Source organism: Nerophis ophidion, linkage group LG10, assembly GCF_033978795.1.
Source record: "Nerophis ophidion isolate RoL-2023_Sa linkage group LG10, RoL_Noph_v1.0, whole genome shotgun sequence".
In the NCBI taxonomy this organism is placed as follows: Eukaryota; Metazoa; Chordata; class Actinopteri; order Syngnathiformes; family Syngnathidae; genus Nerophis; species Nerophis ophidion.
The window spans coordinates 68538115-68558216 of NC_084620.1; the positions used below are offsets into that span (position 1 = coordinate 68538115).

Here is a 20102-nt window from a genome sequence, read left to right on the forward strand (position 1 = left end):
ATCTGCGTTCAAAGGACTCCGGCTTATTAGTGATTCCCAGAGCCCAAAAAAAGTCTGCGGGCTATAGAGCGTTTTCCAGTACTCTGGAATGCCCTCCCGGTAACAGTTCGAGATGCTACCTCAGTAGAAGCATTTAAGTCTCACCTTAAAACTCATTTGTATACTCTAGCCTTTAAATAGACTCCCTTTTTAGACCAGTTGATCTGCCGTTTTTTTTCCTTTTCTCCTCTGTCCCACTCTCCCTTGTGGAGGGGGTCCGGTCCGGTGGCCATGGATGAAGTACTGGCTATTCAGAGTCGGGACCCAGGATGGACCGCTCGTCCAGAGTCAGGACCCAGGATGGACCGATCACCTGTGTAACGGCTGGGATAACTCTGCGCTGCTGATCCGCCTCCACTTGGGGTGGTTTCCTGCTGGCTCCACTACAGACGGGACTCTCGCAACCGTTTTGGACCCACTTTGGACTGAACTCTCACGGTTGTGTTGGATCCACTATGGATTGAACTTTCACGGTATCATGTTAGACCCGCTCGACATCCATTGCTTTCAGTCCCCTAGAGGTGGGGGTTGCCCACATATGCGGTCCTCTCCAAGGTTTCTCATAGTCATCATTGTCAGAGACGTCCCACTGGGTGTGAGTTTTCTTGCCCTTATGTGGGTTCTTCCGAGGATGTCGTAGTCGTAGTGGTTTGTACAGTCCTTTGAGACACTAGTCAATCAATGTTTATTTATATAGCCCCATATCACAAATGTCTCAAAGGAGAGCACAAATCATTACGACTACAACATCCTCGGAAGAACCCACAAAAGGGCAAGGAAAACTCACACCCAGTGGGCAGGGAGAATTCACATCCAGTGGGACGCCAGTGACAATGCTGACTATGAGAAACCTTGGAGAGGACCTCAGATATGGGCAACCCCCCCCCTCTAGGGGACCGAAAGCAATGGATGTCGAGCGGGTCTAACATGATACTGTGAAAGTTCAATCCATAGTGGCTCCAACACAGCCGCGAGAGTTCAGTTCAAAGCGGATCCAAGACAGCAGCGAGACTCCCGTCCACAGGAAACCATCCCAAGCGGAGGCGGATCAGCAGCGTAGAGATGTCCCCAACCGATACACAGGCGAGCGGTCCATCCTGGGTCCCGACTCTGGACAGCCAGTACTTCATCCATGGTCATCGGACCGGACCCCCTCCACAAGGGAGGGGGGGACATAAGAGAAAAAAGAAAAGAAGCGGCAGATCAACTGGTCTAAATAGGAGGTCTATTTAAAGGCTAGAGTATACAGATGAGTTTTAAGGTGAGACTTAAATGCTTCTACTGAGGTAGCATCTCCAACGGTTACCGGGAGGGCATTCCAGAGTACTGGAGCCCGAACGGAAAACGCTCTATAGCCCGCAGACTTTTTTTGGGGCTCTAGGAATCACTAATAAGCCGGAGTCTTATTAGTGATTTAGGGCTATATAAATAATCATAGATTGATTGATTGAACACTTAAGTTACGAGATCAACTTCAGATATATCTGTCGATTTTACGTATGAACTATTTATTTATTGGGTTTTATGCTCTTTTGTCAAAGAAAAAATAGTTTTTATATGGCAACCACACGGTATATGCACATAATATTGTCCACATAAAACATTATTAAGTGAAATATTTGAAGTAATTGGAGCCTTAAATAGTACTGTAGTGTGTGAAGTGAATTATATTTATATAGCGCTTTTCTCTAGTGACTCAAAGCGCTTTACATAGTGGAACCCAATATCTAAGTTACATTTACAGCAGTGTGGGTGGCACCGGGAGCAGGTGGGTAAAGTGTCTTGCCCAAGGACACAACGGCAGTGACTAGGATGGCGGAAGCGGGAATCGAACCTGCAACCCTCAACCAACCGAGCTAAACCGGTCAATAATTCATTCTAAATAAAAAATGTTTTAACTTTTTTTTTTTTTTTTTAGCATTGGCAACAAGAGCAAAATAAAGAAAAATAAAAGAAAAACAAACAGCCTGCATGGCCGCTTTGTGTCAACATTGCAACGTTGGATTTCACCTCATTCTACTTTTTTTGTGTGTTTTTTTAATTTATTTTTGCAATAGCATTTCCAGAATGTGTGGCAGGCCACTAAACAATTAGCTGCGGGCTGCAAATGGCCCCCAGGCCGCACTTTGGACACCTCTGGTGTAAAGCCAAGGTGAATGGTGAATTAAGGTGGAAGTGCCCCACCATCTGCTCCCCACACAGAGGATGGGTGTTATTTCCTGTGGCCAACAGGTGGAAGGGCAGTCGTGAAAGAAGAGGAAGAGGACGAGGAGAAGGAGAAGAGGAAGAGGAAAGGAGTGGTGTGACCAGGGCGTGTTTGCAGAATGAGAAAGGCTACAGATTAAAAATGGAAGCATGAGATCACAAGCTAAAGGTGGGGATTACGGAGGGTGGGAAAAGGAGAGGACGAGGACAATAGGTGGAATATGTCCAGTTCCAAAAAAAAAAAGAGTGGGACTTCAGATGACTTTAAGGTTTTACTACTTACGTATAAAATACTACACGGTCTAGCTCCAGCCTATCTTGCCGATTGTATTGTACCATATGTCCCGGCAAGAAATCTGCGTTCAAAAGACTCCGGCTTATTAGTGATTCCTAAAGCCCAAAAAAAGTCTGCGGGCTATAGAGCGTTTTCCGTTCGGGCTCCAGTACTCTGGAATGCCCTCCCGGTAACAGTTCGAGATGCTACCTCAGTAGAAGCATTTAAGTCTCATCTTAAAACTCATCTGTATACTCTAGCCTTTAAATAGACCTCCTTTTTACACCAGTTGATCTGCCGCTTCTTTTCTTTCTCCTATGTCCCCCCCTCCCTTGTGGAGGGGGTCCGGTCCGATGACCATGGATGAAGTACTGACTGTCCAGAGTCGAGACCCAGGATGGACCGCTCGTCGGGACCCAGGATGGACCGCTCGCCTGTATTGGTTGGGGACATCTCTACGCTGCTGATCCGCTTGAGATGGTTTCCTGTGGACGGGACTCTCACTGCTGTCTTGGAGCCACTATGGATTGAACTTTCACAGTATCATGTTAGACCCGCTCGAAAATCCATTGCTTTCGGTCCCCTAGAGGGGGGGGGTTGCCCACATCTGAGGTCCTCTCCAAGGTTTCTCATAGTCAGCATTGTCACTGGCGTCCCACTGAATGTGAATTCTCCCTGCCCACTGGGTGTGAGTTTTCCTTGCCCTTTTGTGGGTTCTTCCGAGGATGTTGTAGTCGTAATGATTTGTGCAGTCCTTTGAGACATTTGTGATTTGGGGCTATATAAATAAACATTGATTGATTGATTGATTGACTGCACCATGGGATGGTGATAAATGAGGAAAAACAAAAAAATGTCCTAAAAAGGAGAGTAAAGAAAAGAAGCCTTTTTTCCAAAATTAACATCTGGCACGGCACTTTATGCTTAATGGAGCTTTAATATGTTAGGCTCAACGTGAAATATTTAACTCTCTTGTGTCTCGATCCACTTTGTACGCAATAGCTCACTATTTAGAGAGACTGCTGCAGCATTCCACAAAAAAAAGAAAAAAGACAAGTTTCGGGTACTTTTTTTTCCCTCTCTCGATCACCTGGGGAAGTCTTTGGAGACTTAAACATTTGCAGAAGGGGGTACACCCCGCACACATTTCAGGGGTTCATTGGCATTTAGTCTCTCACATCGTGGTATGGGAATTAACGGAATTTGGATCAGAGCTCAACTACGTAGTCTTCGAATTTTTGGTTAGAGCTATAGTTTCAGTGCTTTTCATTTAAAATTGTAAATATTCAGCTCCTAGGCTTTTGTCTTTTGCTTTTTGCAGATGATGTGGTCCTGATGGCTTCATCTGACCGGGATCTTCAGCTCTCGCTGGATCGGTTCGCAGCCGAGTGTGAAGCGACCGGAATGAGAATCATGGTTCATGGTTCTCGCCCGGAAAAGGGTGGAATGCCATCTCCGGGTTGGGGAGGAGACCCTGCCCCAAGTGGAGGAGTTCAAGTACCTAGGAGTCTTGTTCACGAGTGAGGGAAGAGTGGATCGTGAGATCGACAGGCGGATCGGTGCGGCGTCTTCAGTAATGCGGACGTTGTACCGATCCGTTGTGGTGAAGAAGGAGCTGAGCCGGAAGGCAAAGCTCTCAATTTACCGGTCGATCTACGTTCCCATCCTCACCTATGGTCATGAGCTTTGGGTCATGACCGAAAGGATAAGATCACGGGTACGAGCTGGCTAAATGAGTTTGGGTCTCTCCCTTAGAGATAGGGTGAGAAGCTCTGCCATCCGGGAGGAACTCAAAGTAAAGCCGCTGCTCCTCCACATGGAGAGGAGCCAGATGAGGTGGTTCGGGCATCTGGTCAGGATGCCACCCGAACGTCTCCCTAGGGAGGTGTTTAGGGCACGTCCAGCCGGTAGGAGGCCACGGGGAAGACCCAGGACACATTGGGAAGACTATGTCTCCCGGCTGGCTTGGGAACGCCTCGGGATCCCCCGGGAAGAGCTAGACGAAGTGGCTGGGGAGAGGGAAGTCTGGGTTTCCCTGCTTAGGCTGTTGCCCCCGCGACCCGACCTCGGATAAGCGGAAGATGATGGATGGATGGATGGTTTTTGTCTTCTCATTCAGTGATTCTCAAACTGTAGAACTCTATCTAGTAGTACACCCATAACCACTTCATTTAAGTACAGTGTTTTATTTTCCTGTATTCAAACTCTGTGTAACGTTATAGTGGTCAAAAATAATATATTTTCTAAAAAAAAAAGCTCTTCCTTATTTTTTATGACTACTTAGGCCTACTATGCTACTCTATTTTAATTAGAGATTGTCAGGCTTGACCCTGACTGTGTTTTAGTTTTTCCTTTGTGTGTGTAGTATTTCCGGTCTTTAGTTCCAGTCAGCGCTCTTATTTTGTCTGTTTTCTGTCTTTCTCCATGAATGCTGTGTCCCCTCAGCTATGGCTGATTGGCACCTGGCCACACCTGGTGTCAATCAGCCCACCCCTATTTAGACCTGTCTGCCCATCCAGTCAAAGTCACTTCCGTATTGTCGCTCCTGTCGTGTCATGTCATTGCAGCGTAGCGGTATGCTATATTTCCGTATCTGTTTGTAGCTTACTGTCTTTTGTTCCCTGCTTCCGTTTTGTTTTCATTCTACAAGTAACGACTTCTGTTTTCCTGCTCCCTACCCGCTAGCTTCCACGCTAGGCCTTTTTGTTTTTGCTAGCTTCCAAGCAAAGCTCCTCTTGTTTTCTAGCTCCCATGCTAGCTCTTTTAGTTTTGTTATCCGCCTCGTGCCCGCTTTTTGTTGTACACCTTTTGTTCTTGTTCTAGTATTTTAATTAAAACATGTTTACCTGCATTATGCCTGCCTCCTTCTCTGCATCTAGGGGTTCGTCACAAACTAGACCTGACAGAGATGTCCGATAATGGCTTTTTTTTGACGATATCCGATATTCCGATATTGTCCAACTCTCAATTACCGATTCTGATATCAACCGATACCGATACATACAGACGTGGAATGAACACATTATTATGCCTGATTTTGTTGCGATGTCCCGCTGGATGCATTAAAAAATGTAACAAGGTTTTCCAAAATAAATCAACTCAAGTTATGGAAAAAAAATGCTATTTATTATTGAAGTCACAAGTGCACAATTTTTTTTAACGTGCCTCAAAACAGCAGCTTGGAATTTGGGACATGCTCTCCCTGAGAGAGCATGAGGAGGTTGAGGTGGGCAGGGTTGGGGGGGCAGGGTTGAGGTGTGTGTGTGTGGGGGGAAAGGGGGGGGGGCAAAGGGCTAGCGGGGGGTGTATATTGTAGCGTCCCGGGAGAGTTAGTGCTGCAAGGGGTTCTGGGTATTTGTTCTGTTGTGTTTGTCTTGTTTAGTGTGGGCTCACAGTGTGGCGCATATTTGTAACAGTGTTAAAGTTGTTTATACGGCCACCCTAAGTGTGACATGTATGGATGTTGACCAAGTATGGCTTGCATTCATTTATGTGTGTGTGAAAAGCCGTAGGTATTGTGGGATTGGGTCGGCACGCAAAGGCAGTGCCTTTAAGGTTAGCTCGCACTCTGTACTTCTCCGTACAGTGGAGTTTTTCAAAAAGTCAGACATTTTCCTTTTTGAAAGCGTTACCGATAATTTCCGATATTACATTTTAAAGCATTTATCGGCCGATAATATCGGCAGACTGATATTATCGGACATCTCTAATTTTAATGTTTCAATATGGTGGTACTTTCAGGCAATTTTTTTCTTAGGTGGCACTTGGTGAAAAAAAACTTTGACAACCACTGTTGTAATTAATTTACAACAAAATCATTGTGACCCTTAAAAAATGTGAAGGGAACGCTAAAGTTTCGATCACTGATTCTCAAACTTTAAGTATGTTGTAGTGCAAAAGTCTGGGATTCAAACCGGGGCCGGTAGCCAATTTTATGTAGTCGAAAAGTCCGAATTTTAAAAATAGTTTGTTACAACAGTTTTAATTACTCACAATCAGATAGTACAAAGTTGGATTGAATCAATATGTTCACACAGACAATGTCTTCGAAGACGAAAGATGGTGAACCCTCGTGAAGGAATTAAGAAAGAGCGCACACCAAGCTTGGTCTTCCCTTCTTATTTATACGCTCCATGGTGACCTAATTTGTATCATAACAACTTATGTAACTGTCCAATGTTCAGGGTGACGTGACCTCATGTCGTGTCCTTCCCAATGTATTTAGGTGAAAGTTACCCAAAACAGATTTAGGACAGAAATTAGCCACTACAATGTGTACTACTTGTGGTACGCAGGTTCCATCTGGTCGTACGCCAAATAATCCACTTCAATAAAACAGCGTTTTACGTTCTCATATCCAAACAGTGTTTACCATGAATTGATTTACGTGGACCCCGACTTAAACAAGTTGAACAACTTATTCGGGTTTAACCATTTAGTGGTCAATTGTACGGAATATGTACATCCACTATTAAAAATTTCAATCAATCAATGCTGTTTAAACTGTGTGTAATGTTACGGTGGCTAAAATATAGAATACACTTGTTAAATAAAACATTTTTCTTATTTTTAATGAATACTTAGGAATACTATGCTACTGTTATTTAATGTTGGTCATCATGGTGGCACTTGTTGAAAAAAGGCTGCGAAACTCTGGATTCGATTGGTATTAACTAACAAACTTGTTGCCACTCAATTGTTAGCAGAGGTGTCCCGAGCTGATGTTGATTATACATATATTTATATATATATATATATATATATATATATATATATATATATTTATCCGATATCAGCAAAAAAAAAAAACAGGTATCGGATTTTATTGGCTTACATCCAAACGAGCCAATAAAAGAGCTCCGACACAAGCAGTATTGACTTGTGCAAAGCTTGACAGCCTCTTGTCAGCTAATTTTTCTCCAATAAGCACTTCAATGAAACACAGGTCAGCTAGCTGATACACAACAGCTAAGCACACAATAGCACACATATAATACTTGAACAATATTGCAGTCTAAAACTACACATTTGTCAATACAGTATTAAGTATCAAATAATTATATTTGCATTTTACTTTCAAATACAAATGTCAGAGTAAGTTTGTGCCGGACCCCAAGATGCAGAGATGGAGGCAGGCATGGAGTGAGAAAACATGATTTAATTTAAAACACTAAGAAAAAAACAAACAAAGGGTAAAAAAAAAAAAAAGCGCGCACGTGGGCGGACAACAAATAAAAAGAGCTAGCATGGGAGCTAGAAAATAAACGGAGCTTAGCATGGAAGCTAGCCAAACAAAAAGGCCTAGCGTGGAAGCTAGCAGGTCTCGAGCAGGAAACAGAAGTCGTACATGAAATATGAAAACAAACTTGGAAGCACAGAACAAAAGGCAGGAAGCTAAAAAATGCAACGCTGCATATTTGTTTTTATTGGTTTTATATTGATTTATTTTTTGTTTTTATTCAGCCATTGGTGGAGCATAATATTGTTTTTTTTTTTTATATTGTTTTTAACATGGCTGTGCAGCACTTGGTATCATTACATCACACTCAAATTTATAAGCGCAGGCCTAAATTTACCGCATGCCTTTGGTAAACGCCGGAGTGAGAAGAGGTTTTAAAATAAGTAGCGCATGCTTGCCTTTACCACATGCCTTTGGTAAACGCTGGAGTGAGAAGAGGTTTTAAATTAATTAACGCTCCGGCGACAATTTAAGGAACTACGGTAATTGTTTCAAAGCAACACTTTCAGCTGTAATTCAATGTAAGAATGAACGGTGAAAAATACCAATCCCGTTCTCCCTTATCGCTTCTCGAGGGAGAGTGGCATAGAAATTAATATGTTGGAGTAGTCAGTGTACAGCAGGGGTGCCCACACTTTTTCTGCAGGCGAGCTACTTTTCAATTGACCAACTCGAGGGGATCTACCTCATTTATATATATCATTTATATTTATTTATTTATGAAAGAGACATTTTTGTAAACAAGTTAAATGTGTTTAATGATAATACAAGCATGTGTAACACATATAGATGTCTTTCTTTCACAAAGACAAGAATATAAGTTGGTGTATTACCTGATTCTGATGACTTGAATTGATTGGAATCAGACAGTAATGATGATAACGCCCACATTTTCAAATGGAGGAGAAAAAAAGTTGTCCTTTCTGTACAATACCACATGAAAGTGGTTGGTTTTTGGCATCTAATTCATCCAGCTTCCATACACTTTACAAGAAAAACATTGGCGGCAAATTCCGTAGCTTGCTTGATTGACATTCACGGCACCCGAGGGTCTTGTGAGATGACGCTGGCTGCTGCCAGTTCATTATTATGAAAAAATGACAGAGAGGAAGGCGAGAAACACTTTTTATTTCAACAGACTTTCGCGCCGTCCCTTTCGTCAAAACTCTAAAGGCCAACTGCACATTTCCTATCTTCACAATAAAAGCCCTGCTTCATGCTGCCTGCGCTAACAAAATAAGAGTCTCGGAAAGCTGGCGTGCACAAGTGATGTGCACGCCAGCTTTCTGAGGGATCGCTTGTGCACGCCAGTTTTCCCAGACTCTGTATTTAGTTAGCGCAGCCAGCATGAAGCAGGGCTTTTATTGTGAAGATAGGAAATGTGCAGTCGGCCTTTAGAGTTTTGACGGAAGGTACGGCGCGAGAGTCTGTTGAAATAAAAAGTGTTTCTCGCCTTCCTCTCGGTCATATTTTCATAATAATGATCTTGCAGCAGCCAGCGTCATCTCACAAGACCCTCCGGTACCGTGAATGTCATTTAAGTGACGTCTTGGTGAAGATTGATGATCACTCATTTTTAGGTCTATTTTTTTTTTAAAAGCCTGGCTGGAGATTGACTGACACACCCCCCGCGGTCGACTGGTAGCTCGCGATCGACGTAATGGGGACCCCTGGTGTACAGCTTATGTTGCAGTATAGATTTACTCTTGACGGCAAATTACACAACCGTTTTTGTCTGAATATCTTGCAGCACGAGTGGATACCGAGATCATTTCAGTCTATGGCTGCATGAGTGCTGCCAGCACTGGATAGCTGCGGTTAATTGAGAATGTCATCAGGGGTTAAACTGGGGTCCCTTATGCACGGATTGAGACGAGGTCGCTCATATTCCTAAAGTCTTTGTAGCGTTCGTGACGGGCCAAAGTGTTCTTACAACTTGACAGAAGACAGAACAGCCAAAAGCCGCTCCAGAAGAGTGAATGGTCTTTGTCAAGGCTCCATCATCTAATGGCGATCCAAACACACAGGAATGGAAGCAACTCAAACAAGATACATACAACATGTGCTTGTGACTAGTCCAACCGGGGGAGGTCGCGTGAATATCGAGTGTTTCGTTATATTGGCAGAAATGGAAGCAATGTGGAGATGTAATCTTCGTTTAAATCAATACCAGGACCGACAAATCACCTGCCAGCTTGGTTATTACTGGGGCTTGTTGCGCCAAGACAGAATTGGAAGTTTACTACAATCCAAACCGTCCAATTTGGTCTCTTTTGTGGACTGATTTGTTGTTCCTAACCTCAGCTTGGAAATGGAGTTGAAAGTGAGGATGAAATTGCATTGCATTCCTTTTTAAGTTTTTGGGCTGCAAGACATGTGGCGCAGTGAGCACAATATATACAGAACTGTTCAATAGACAATTATTAATATCTCTCTTTTTTTATTCCCATTATACTTTTTTTAGTATCAGGTATTTTTTTCAAATTAATTGATCAAGAATATTCACCATTTTGTCACTAAAGGCCTACTGAAATGCGATGTTCTTATTTAAACGGGGAGAGCAGGTCCATTCTATGTGTCATACTTGATCATTTCGCGATATTGCCATATTTTTGCTGAAATGATTTAGTAGAGAACATCCGCGATAAAGTTCTCAACTTTTAGTCGCTAATAAAAAAGCCTTGCCTGACGATGTGCGCGTGACGTCACGGGTTGTGGAGCTCCTCACATCTGAACAGTGTTTACAATCATGGCCACCAGCAGCGAGAGCAATTCGGACCGAGAAAGCGACGATTTCCCCATTAATTTGAGCGAGGATGAAAGATTCGTGGATGAGGAAAGTGAGAGTGAAGGACGAGGAAAAAAAATAACAAAAAAACAAATAAATAGGCCAGGGGGCAGTGGGAGCGATTCGAATAGGGAAGATCAATCAATCAATCAATGTTTATTTATATAGCCCTAAATCACAAATGTCTCAAAGGACTGCACAAATCATTACGACTACGACATCCTCGGAAGAACCCACAAAAGGGCAAGGAAAACTCACACCCAGTGAGCAGGGAGAATTCACATCCAGTGGGACGCCAGTGACAATGCTGACTATGAGAAACCTTGGAGAGGACCTCAAATATGGGCAACCCCCCCCTCTAGGGGACCGAAAGCAATGGATGTTGTGAGAAGCGCCGTGGCAGCTGTGGGGGAGGCAGGACAACTCGGCCAGGACCAACCGCAACAAGGGATAGAGCCATACCGCTTTGAACCCGACGCTGCTGATATTGATGCTGGAGTAGCACACGACATAGATCGCCTTCAGAATACAGAATGGTAAAATATTTTTTTATTAATACACATAATACACTGTACTTTGTGTGTGTGGTCCAATCCAACCATGTTCGCTTGACATCTCTGTTCCATAGTCATCTTTCGGGAATGTAAACAATAAAACACCGGCTGTGTTTGTGTTGCTAAAGCCGGCCGCAATACACCGCTTCCCAACTACAGCTTTCTTCTTTGATGTCTCCATTATTAATTGAACAAATTGCAAAAGATTCAGTAAGATGTCCAGAATACTGTGGAATTTTGCAATGAAAACAGATGACTTAATAGCTGGGAACGGTGCTGGAAGAAAATGTCCACTACAATCCGTGGCGTCACGGATATTTCGGGATATTTAACGTTGCAATTTAGTAAACTAAAGCGGCCGTATTGGCATGTGTTGCAATGTTAATATTTCATCATTGATATATAAACTAGCAGACTGCGTGGTCGCTAGTAGTGGCTTTCAGTAGGACTTTAATAAGGGTCTGATTTACTAAAGGTTTGCGTGTACTAAAACACATTCAAACCTGATAGCACACGCAAAGCTGATCCACTAAACGTGTGCCAAGTGGATTGCGTCTTAAGTGAGCAGAATAAGGCGTGCTTGCCATTTTGCGCCTCTCTCTTCATTAATATACAAAATATATGCTGTGCATCACAACGCCCACAATAAGGGAGGAGAAAATGAATCATTTAGCAGGCGCAATGTGATTGAGTAACACTCACAATTTTGCAAGCACTATTTTGTGTTTCATTTAGCACGTGTTAGGAGGATGTGCAAACTGACAAGCAGGATCAGTGCTTGCACTGCACAGACAGATGGACGAGAATCCCCCGTCCTACACTAAAAACATATTGGACATAAATAGAAACAAATTTGAAATATTGTCTATTAAGCAACATCATTTCATAATTTTATATCTGCTAGATAAGTGGTTCTCAACCTTTTTTCAGTGATGTACCCCCTGATTAATGATTATTTGCAACAACAAAAAAAATGTATCAGTTTCTTTACCCGGACAACTATATTGGGGGCGTGCATTTAAGGCACTGCCGTTAGCGTTCTCTACAACCTGTCGTCACGTCCGCTTTTCCTCCATACTAACGTGTCACATAATATTTGTGGCTGTAAAACACACACACACACACACACACACACACACACACACACACACACACACACACACACACACACACACACACACACACACACACACACACACACACACACACACACACACACGCACGCACAAGTGAATGCAAGGCATACTTGGTCAACAGCCATACAGGTCACACTGAGGGTGGCCGTATAAACAACTTCCACACGTTTACAAATATGCGCCACACTGTGAACCCACACCAAACAAGAATGACACATTTCGGGTGAACATCCGCACCGTAACACAACGGAACAAATACCCACACACACACACACACACACACACACACACACACACACACACACACACACACACACACACACACACACACGCACAAGTGAATGCAAGGCATACTTGGTCAACAGCCATACAGGTCACACTGAGGGTGGCCGTATAAACAACTTCCACACGTTTACAAATATGCGCCACACTGTGAACCCTCACCAAACAAGAATGACACATTTCGGGTGAACATCCGCACCGTAACACAACGGAACAAATACCCAGAAACCCTTGCAGCACTAACTCTTCCGGGAAACTTCCAGCAAACTGACCAAAAATTAACGTTTTATTCATGCATTTTCTCTTGCTACTTCAAGGCTTGAATGTTTGGTTCATTCATCATTGTTATTTTATTTTCAAATGTATTATTAGTGAAGTGAAGTGAATTATATTTATATAGCGCTTTTCTGGAGTGACTCAAAGCGCTTTACATAGTGAAACCCAATATCTAAGTTACATTTAAACCGGTGTTTAAATGTAATATGTTCCCCATACTAAAGTGTTACCATGTTTTTTTTACTGGTGCACAAAATCAACCGTGCAAGAACATCACCTTGTTCAAAAAACAAAACTAAGACAGTGCATAAACTCACAACATTAGCCTGCGGAAAACATTTGATATTTACCTCCGAAGATTGCAAATAGAAAAAAAGGCATATAATTTTTATTTCAATTTTATTTGATATGCCATTGATATTTTATTTTATTATTATTATTTGAAACTGGATTTTGCACGTCACTAAAGTTATATAACCCTTGCTTGTTCAATATTTAATGCAAAACTTGTTTGGGTCCCTATTAAAAGGTTCATTTGTTCAACCTTGGCCCGCGGCTTTGTTCAGTTTTAAATTTTGGCCCACTCTGTATTTGAGTTTGACATCCCTGCTCGAGAGGATCACAGGGAGTCTCACGTGAAGTTTGACAAGTAACGGGCCAGGTCGGTATAGCCATCCAAAGAAAGTGAATCCACTTTTCACGTAATATCTGGATACAGTGGCCCCCCGGTATATTGAGTTTGATACTCATCTGTATACTCTAGCCTTTAAATAGACCTCCTTTTTAGACCAGTTGATCTGCCGCTTCTTTTCTTTCTCCTATGTCCCCCCCTCCCTTGTGGAGGGGGTCCGGTCCGATGACCATGGATGAAGTACTGGCTGTCCAGAGTCGAGACCCAGGATGGACCGCTCGCCTGTATCGGTTGGGGACATCTCTACGCTGCTGATCCGCCTCCGCTTGAGATGGTTTCCTGTAGATGGGACTCTCGCTGCTGTCTTGGATCCACTTGAACTGAACTCTCGCGGCTGTGTTGGAGCCACTACGGATTGAACTTTCACAGTATCATGTTAGACCCGCTCGACATCCATTGCTTTCGGTCCCCTAGAGGGGGGTGGCGGGTTGCTCACATCTGAGGTCCTCTCCAAGGTTTCTCATAGTCAGCATTGTCACTGGCGTCCCACTGGATGTGAATTCTCCCTGCCCACTGGGTGTGAGTTTTCCTTGCCCTTTTGTGGGTTCTTCCGAGGATGTTGTAGTCGTAATGATTTGTGCAGTCCTTTGAGACATTTGTGATTTGGGGCTATATAAATAAACATTGATTGATTGATTGATTGATTGATTGTGTCCTTGGGCAAGACACTTTACCCACCTGCTCCCAGTGCCACCCACACCGCTTTAAATGTAACTTAGATATTGGGTTTCTCTATGTAAAGCGCTTTGAGTCACTAGAGAAAAAGCGCTATATAAATATAATTCACATACGTTATCATCAAATAGTTTATTTTACAGAACAAAACAAGCGCCGCCCTGCGGTTTAAGCATTGAGGCGATTGACCCCGGCTGCTATCTGCAACCTTATCAAAGTCGTCTGAGTGGAAAAAATCTGCAGCACTGATGAGGAAACTTTTACATAAAAAGCGCTATGAAAGGCCTTGGCACATTGTTCTCACGATGAAAAAAAAAACACCCTCTTACAATCTTTTATGCCTGGGCTTGGCACATAACCACTCAATCACTTGTTGGAACGAGGCTTTGGCTCAATCAATTTCTTCCATTGAATCAAACGGAGTTCGGCATGTCTCCGTATCTCGGGAGAGAAAATTGGAAGACGAGCGGGGAGGGCATGATTGAGCGTTCCCACTTAAAGGTCATCACGTTGCTTTATCTGATTGCTTATCAACCTCACTTTTTATACCCGCCCTCCCTCCTCCCTTTAAGGCCAGGCCAGAAGAACAAGACAGCGTTTGCCAAAGTAAGCTTTTAAAAGACCTCAAGGAAGCCTTGAGCTTTTAGAGCAACGCCGGCTCTTCCAAATTGGCATCAACATCTGACGAGCAGAACTTCACTCCACAACAGGGGCGGTTCTAGTTCTAGGCATGCTTATATGAGGGGGCAGTCAGAAATGTGAAGGGGGCATCATGAAGGGGGCTATAGAGCGTTTTCCGTTCGGGCTCCAGTACTCTGGAATGCCCTCCCGGTAACAGTTCGAGATGCCACCTCAGTAGAAGCATTTAAGTCTCACCTTAAAACTCATTTGTATACTCTAGCCTTTAAATAGACTCCCTTTTTAGACCAGTTGATCTGCCGTTTCTTTTCTTTTTCTCCTATGTCCCACTCTCCCTTGTGGAGGGGGTCCGGTCCGATCCGGTGGCCATGTACTGCTCGCCTGTGTATCGGCTGGGGACATCTCTGCGCTGCTGATCCGCCTCCGCTTGGGATGGTTTCCTGCTGGCTCCTCTGTGAACGGGACTCTCGCTGCTGTGTTGGATCCGCTTTGGACTGGACTCTCGCGACTGTGTTGGATCCATTATGGATTGAACTTTCATAGTATCATGTTAGACCCGCTCGACATCCATTGCTTTCCTCCTCTCCAAGGTTCCCATAGTCATCATTGTCACCGACGTCCCACTGGGTGTGAGTTTTCCTTGCCCTTATGTGGACCTACCGAGGATGTCGTAGTGGTTTGTGCAGCCCTTTGAGACACTAGTGATTTAGGGCTATATAAGTAAACATTGATTGAGTGTGTTCACATCATGCTCCAACACTTTTTTTTCTGTGCTTATAGTAACGATGCTTTCTTCATTGAAATGGGTCTTTAGCTATGTGTCCAACCCCCAACCTGGAGTAGTGGATTGCACTTTGTCAGGCCTCTATACCTTCAGACCTGTCCAACTTGGGTGTCCCACCTGAAAACTAAGCTCATGCTGGTATAGCTCTTACGGTCACTGAGGCACGCAAACCCCCTGACCACAATAAGGTGGCAATCCCTCAGGGGGGGGAAACTGAAAAATAAAAATTAAAATAAATGAATAAAATAAATTTTATCAACCAACAACATAACATTTATCCTAACTGGATGGCCTAACTCTCAAATACATTTTGACCCAAAGTAGGACTTCACACACTATAGTCGATATTTACAAAACTGAAAGGTAGTCTGATGAATAATGATAAAAAAGAATCTCAAACTAATTGGGGACGGCGTGGCGCAGTGGCCGTGCGCAACCCGAGGGTCCCTGGTTCAAATCCCACCTAGTACCAACCTCGTCACGTCCGTTGTGTCCTGAGCAAGACACTTCACCCTTGCTCCTGATGGGTGCTGGTTGGCGCCTTGCATGGCAGCTCCCTCCATCAGTGTGTGAATGTGTGTGTGAATGTGTAAATGTGGAAGTAATGTCAGTACCTTGAAGGTAGAAAAGCGCTATACAAGCACAACCCATTTATCATTTATTTATTTAATTTATAAAACAGAACGTGGGCACTCATTTGGGCACATAATTCATTCACTCCAATATATGTGTGTTGCCCACTTGCTTGTAAAATGATGAAAACGGCTGTGTTTTTGTCTAATCAAATTAAACTTATAATTAGTTTATTACAAAATGTAGATTGAAACATTAAAAGTTGACTATGTAGACTTACAAGAAAAACAACAGAAAAAGAATTCCAGCAGTCGATTGCCAGACCGTTGCTAAGTAAAACGGGCCGTTGCTAGGGACTCCGCTCTGAACAGAGGACAGCAGAGGACTGCTAAGCAGGATATATACCTTATGTTTCATTTTTACCCTCATTAACATCATCATAAATGACTTGTAGCTTGTTACAGGGACAGTGGAGGCTCTCTGCCTTCCAAACCACTGCTGCTCAGAGCCTCCGCTGTCACTGCTCTCGTCAAGTTGTGAAAAAAAAAAAAAAAAAAAAAAAAGGAACTCCGAAGCACCGAAAGTCCTCGACGATAAACGTGTTTATGACGGATAAGACTACACAAATACACCCATCCTAACAAGTGTATGATAAATGTAGACAACTTTTCCTTTTCTTTTACTTTCATACTGCAACAGTGATTGGATGTTTACTGAGGGCTGTGTGCGGGTGTGTGTCTGCTGCGCAGCCTGTGGAATGGTGAATACACGCATGAGAGGGAAACCGACACTACTACATCGTGTGTGTCCCTTTTTCGGCGGATTTTTCCGCTAGTGCAGATCATTTTGTCAACTTGTAATGTAGTAATTTTGTGAGTTTATTCAAATTTGCTTTCTCAAATTTTGATTTGAGGGGGCAAGACGTTTATTTAAGGGGGCTCTGCCCCCTCTTGCCCCTGCGTAGAGCCGGCCATGCTCCACAACACGGAGCGAGGAATCCTCCACCAAAGATCCCACATGACATCGACTACATTTTTGAGGAAAAGGGCCAACCCAAAGGGGGGTCTTACCGTTCAGCCTCCAGGCGCATCTCCTCCCGTTTCTGCCTCCTCAGCTCCCGGCGCCGGTCAAAGTCCATTTCTTCCATGGTTGCACCCTGCAAGAGGACATCATCAAACATAATGATTTATTAGACAGTCAGTGTTAGCTCGACCAGTCGAGCAAATTAAAACAAACTCATTAGGACGACGCAGGCCTTGGAAGAACTCACTGGACAAAGTCGGTGTGGTACCTTAAATAAGTGCCTTTCCCCTCAAAACATAACTTCTAAGTCCTCTCCCACAGTGCAGCCTAAAAAAAAATCCATCCTCTCCGTGCTTCTTGTCCCTCCTTCTATCCTGCAATGACCTCCCTTCTCCCCCTCCTCCTTCCTTCCATATCTCCAGCGCTGCAGCTTCCTGTCTTGTTTACCCACACAAACTCTTAAGCCTCACTTCCGGTGTTGTCTTCTCTCTTCCCCCGTCTGTCGCTTCTTATCCACTTTTGGTCCGTAATCTACGAGGCACATCAACAAGGGCTGACGTTGCTCATGCAGTCACTTCTTCAAATATGTTTTTTTGCAGGGCCCATACTGATACTGATTAGTAGTACTCAAGGAGGCCGATAACCAATATAGATGTAAATATAAACGGAATACAATGATTTGCAAATCCTTTTCAACCCATATTCAGTTGAATGCACTACAAAGACAAGACATTTGAGGTTCAAACTCATAAACTTTATTTAGGGTCCGCCCTGCCTATGGCAAGGGACTCCATGGGCAAGGACCCTATTGAAACTGGTGTGTTTTATTCTTTCTTTATTATTCTTTTTTCTTTATTATGCGCTGTAATTTGACCCCCTTAACATGCTTCAAAACTCACCAAATTTGACACACACGTCGGTCCGGCAAACCTTCCCAACTTATTAGGCAACCAAACCCCAAAAATGAAAATTGCGCGCTAGCGCCCCCTAGGAAGAGACAAAAAACAGACTGCTTGTAACTTCCGTTAGGAATGTCGTAAAGACATGAAACAAAAACCTCTATGTAGGTCTGACTTAGACCTACATTTCCAATAAAACACTTCTACAGCGGTATAGCTCGGTTGGTAGAGCGGCCGTGCCAGCAACTTGAGGGTTGCAGGTTCGATACCCGCTTCTGCCATCCTAGTCACTGCCGTTGTGTCCTTGGGCAAGACACTTTACCCACCTGCTCCCAGTGCCACCCACACTGGTTTAAATGTAACTTAGATATTGGGTTTCACTATGTAAAGCGCTTTGAGTCACTTTGAGAAAAGCACTATATAAAATATAATTCACTAATTCACATACCTAAAATCAACGAAATTTTGCAAAAACTCATTCAAAGCAAAATTTGCGCAAAAAATGCTATTTTTGCCTCTTTGAGCTGTAATTTGACCCCCTTAAAATGCTTCAAAACTCACCAAACTTGGCACACACATCAGGACTGGCAAAAATTGCGATCTAGTGAAAAAAACAAACCTTAAAACTCAAAATTGCGCTCTATTGCAATTTTTGAATAAGACACAGAAAAAACTGCTCCTAGGAAGAGGAAACAGATAAAACTGCTTGTAACTTCTGGTAGGAATGTCGGACAGACATGAAACAAAAACTTCTATGTAGGTCTCACTTAGACCTACATTTTGATAATCGGCATCTTTCAGTTAAAATCAACAGGAAGTTAAAAATTACCCCTTCAAAATAAAAGTTTAGTAAAAAGCCGTCAGCTTTTTCAAACGTAAACTCCTCCCAGTGCGTTTGTCGTTTCGGCTTCAAACTCGCACAGGAGAGAGATTGAACCCTTTTGATAAAAAACCAAACCCCAAAAGTCAAAATTGCGCTCCAGCGCCCCCTAGGAAAAACCCAGACAAAACTGCTTGTAACTTCTGTTAGGAATGTTGTACAGACATGAAACAAAGACCTCTATGTAGGTCTGACTTAGACCTATATTTCCAATAGAACACTTCTATATCTAAAATCAACCGAAATTTTGCAAAAACTAATTTAAAGCAACATTTTCGCAAAAAATGCTATTTTTACCTCTTTGAGCTGTAATTTGACCCCCTTAAAATGCTTCAAAACTCACCAAACTTGGCACACACATCAGGACTGGCACAAATTGCGATCTAGTGAAAAAAAGAAACCTTAAAACTCAAAATTGCGCTCTATTGCAATTTTTGAATAAAACACAGAAAAAACTGCTCCTAGGATGAGGAAACAGATAAAACTGCTTGTAACTTCTGGTAGGAATGTCGGACAGACATGAAACAAAAACCTCAATGTAGGTCTCACTTAGACCTACATTTTGATAATCGGCATCTTTCAGTTAAAATCAACAGGAAGTTAAAAATGACCCCTTCAAAATAAAAGTTTTGTAAAAAGCCGTCACCTTTTTCAAACGTAAACTCCTCCCGGTGCGTTTGACGTTTCGGCTTCAAACTCGCACAGGAGAGAGATTGAACCCTTTTGATAAAAAACCAAACCCCAAAAGTCAAAATTGCGCTCCAGCGCCCCCTAGGAAAAAACCCAGACAAAACTGCTTGTAACTTCTGTTAGGAATGTCGTACAGACATGAAATAAAGACCTCTATGTAGGTCTGACTTAGACCTATATTTCCAATAGAACACTTCTATACCTAAAATCAACCGAAATTTTGCAAAAACTCATTTAAAGCAACATTTTCGCAAAAAATGCTATTTTTACCTCTTTGAGCTGTAATTTGACCCCCTTAAAATGCTTCAAAACTCACCAAACTTGGCACACACAAGGACTGGCAAAAATTGCGATCTAGTGAAAAAAACAAACCTTAAAACTCAAAATTGCGCTCTATTGCAATTTTTGAATAAAACACAGAAAAAACTGCTCCTAGGATGAGGAAACAAAACTGC

The 20102-nt window shown here is 43.0% G+C and overlaps 1 protein-coding gene across 4 annotated transcripts in view; it reads right to left on the reverse strand.

The window, feature by feature from the left end:
* The window catches only part of LOC133561222 (non-muscle caldesmon-like), a 179451-nt gene that overhangs the window by 51605 nt on the left and 107744 nt on the right, over positions 1–20102 (reverse strand). For 2 of the 4 annotated variants that reach the window (XM_061914551.1, XM_061914555.1), the window contains exon 2: positions 17226–17311. In XM_061914551.1, coding sequence (XP_061770535.1) covers positions 17226–17311 — 86 coding nt within the window. Of the gene's footprint in view, positions 1–17225; positions 17312–17425; positions 17583–20102 lie in introns of those variants that run through there. The other 2 variants (XM_061914552.1, XM_061914553.1) reach the window with 2 other exon arrangements.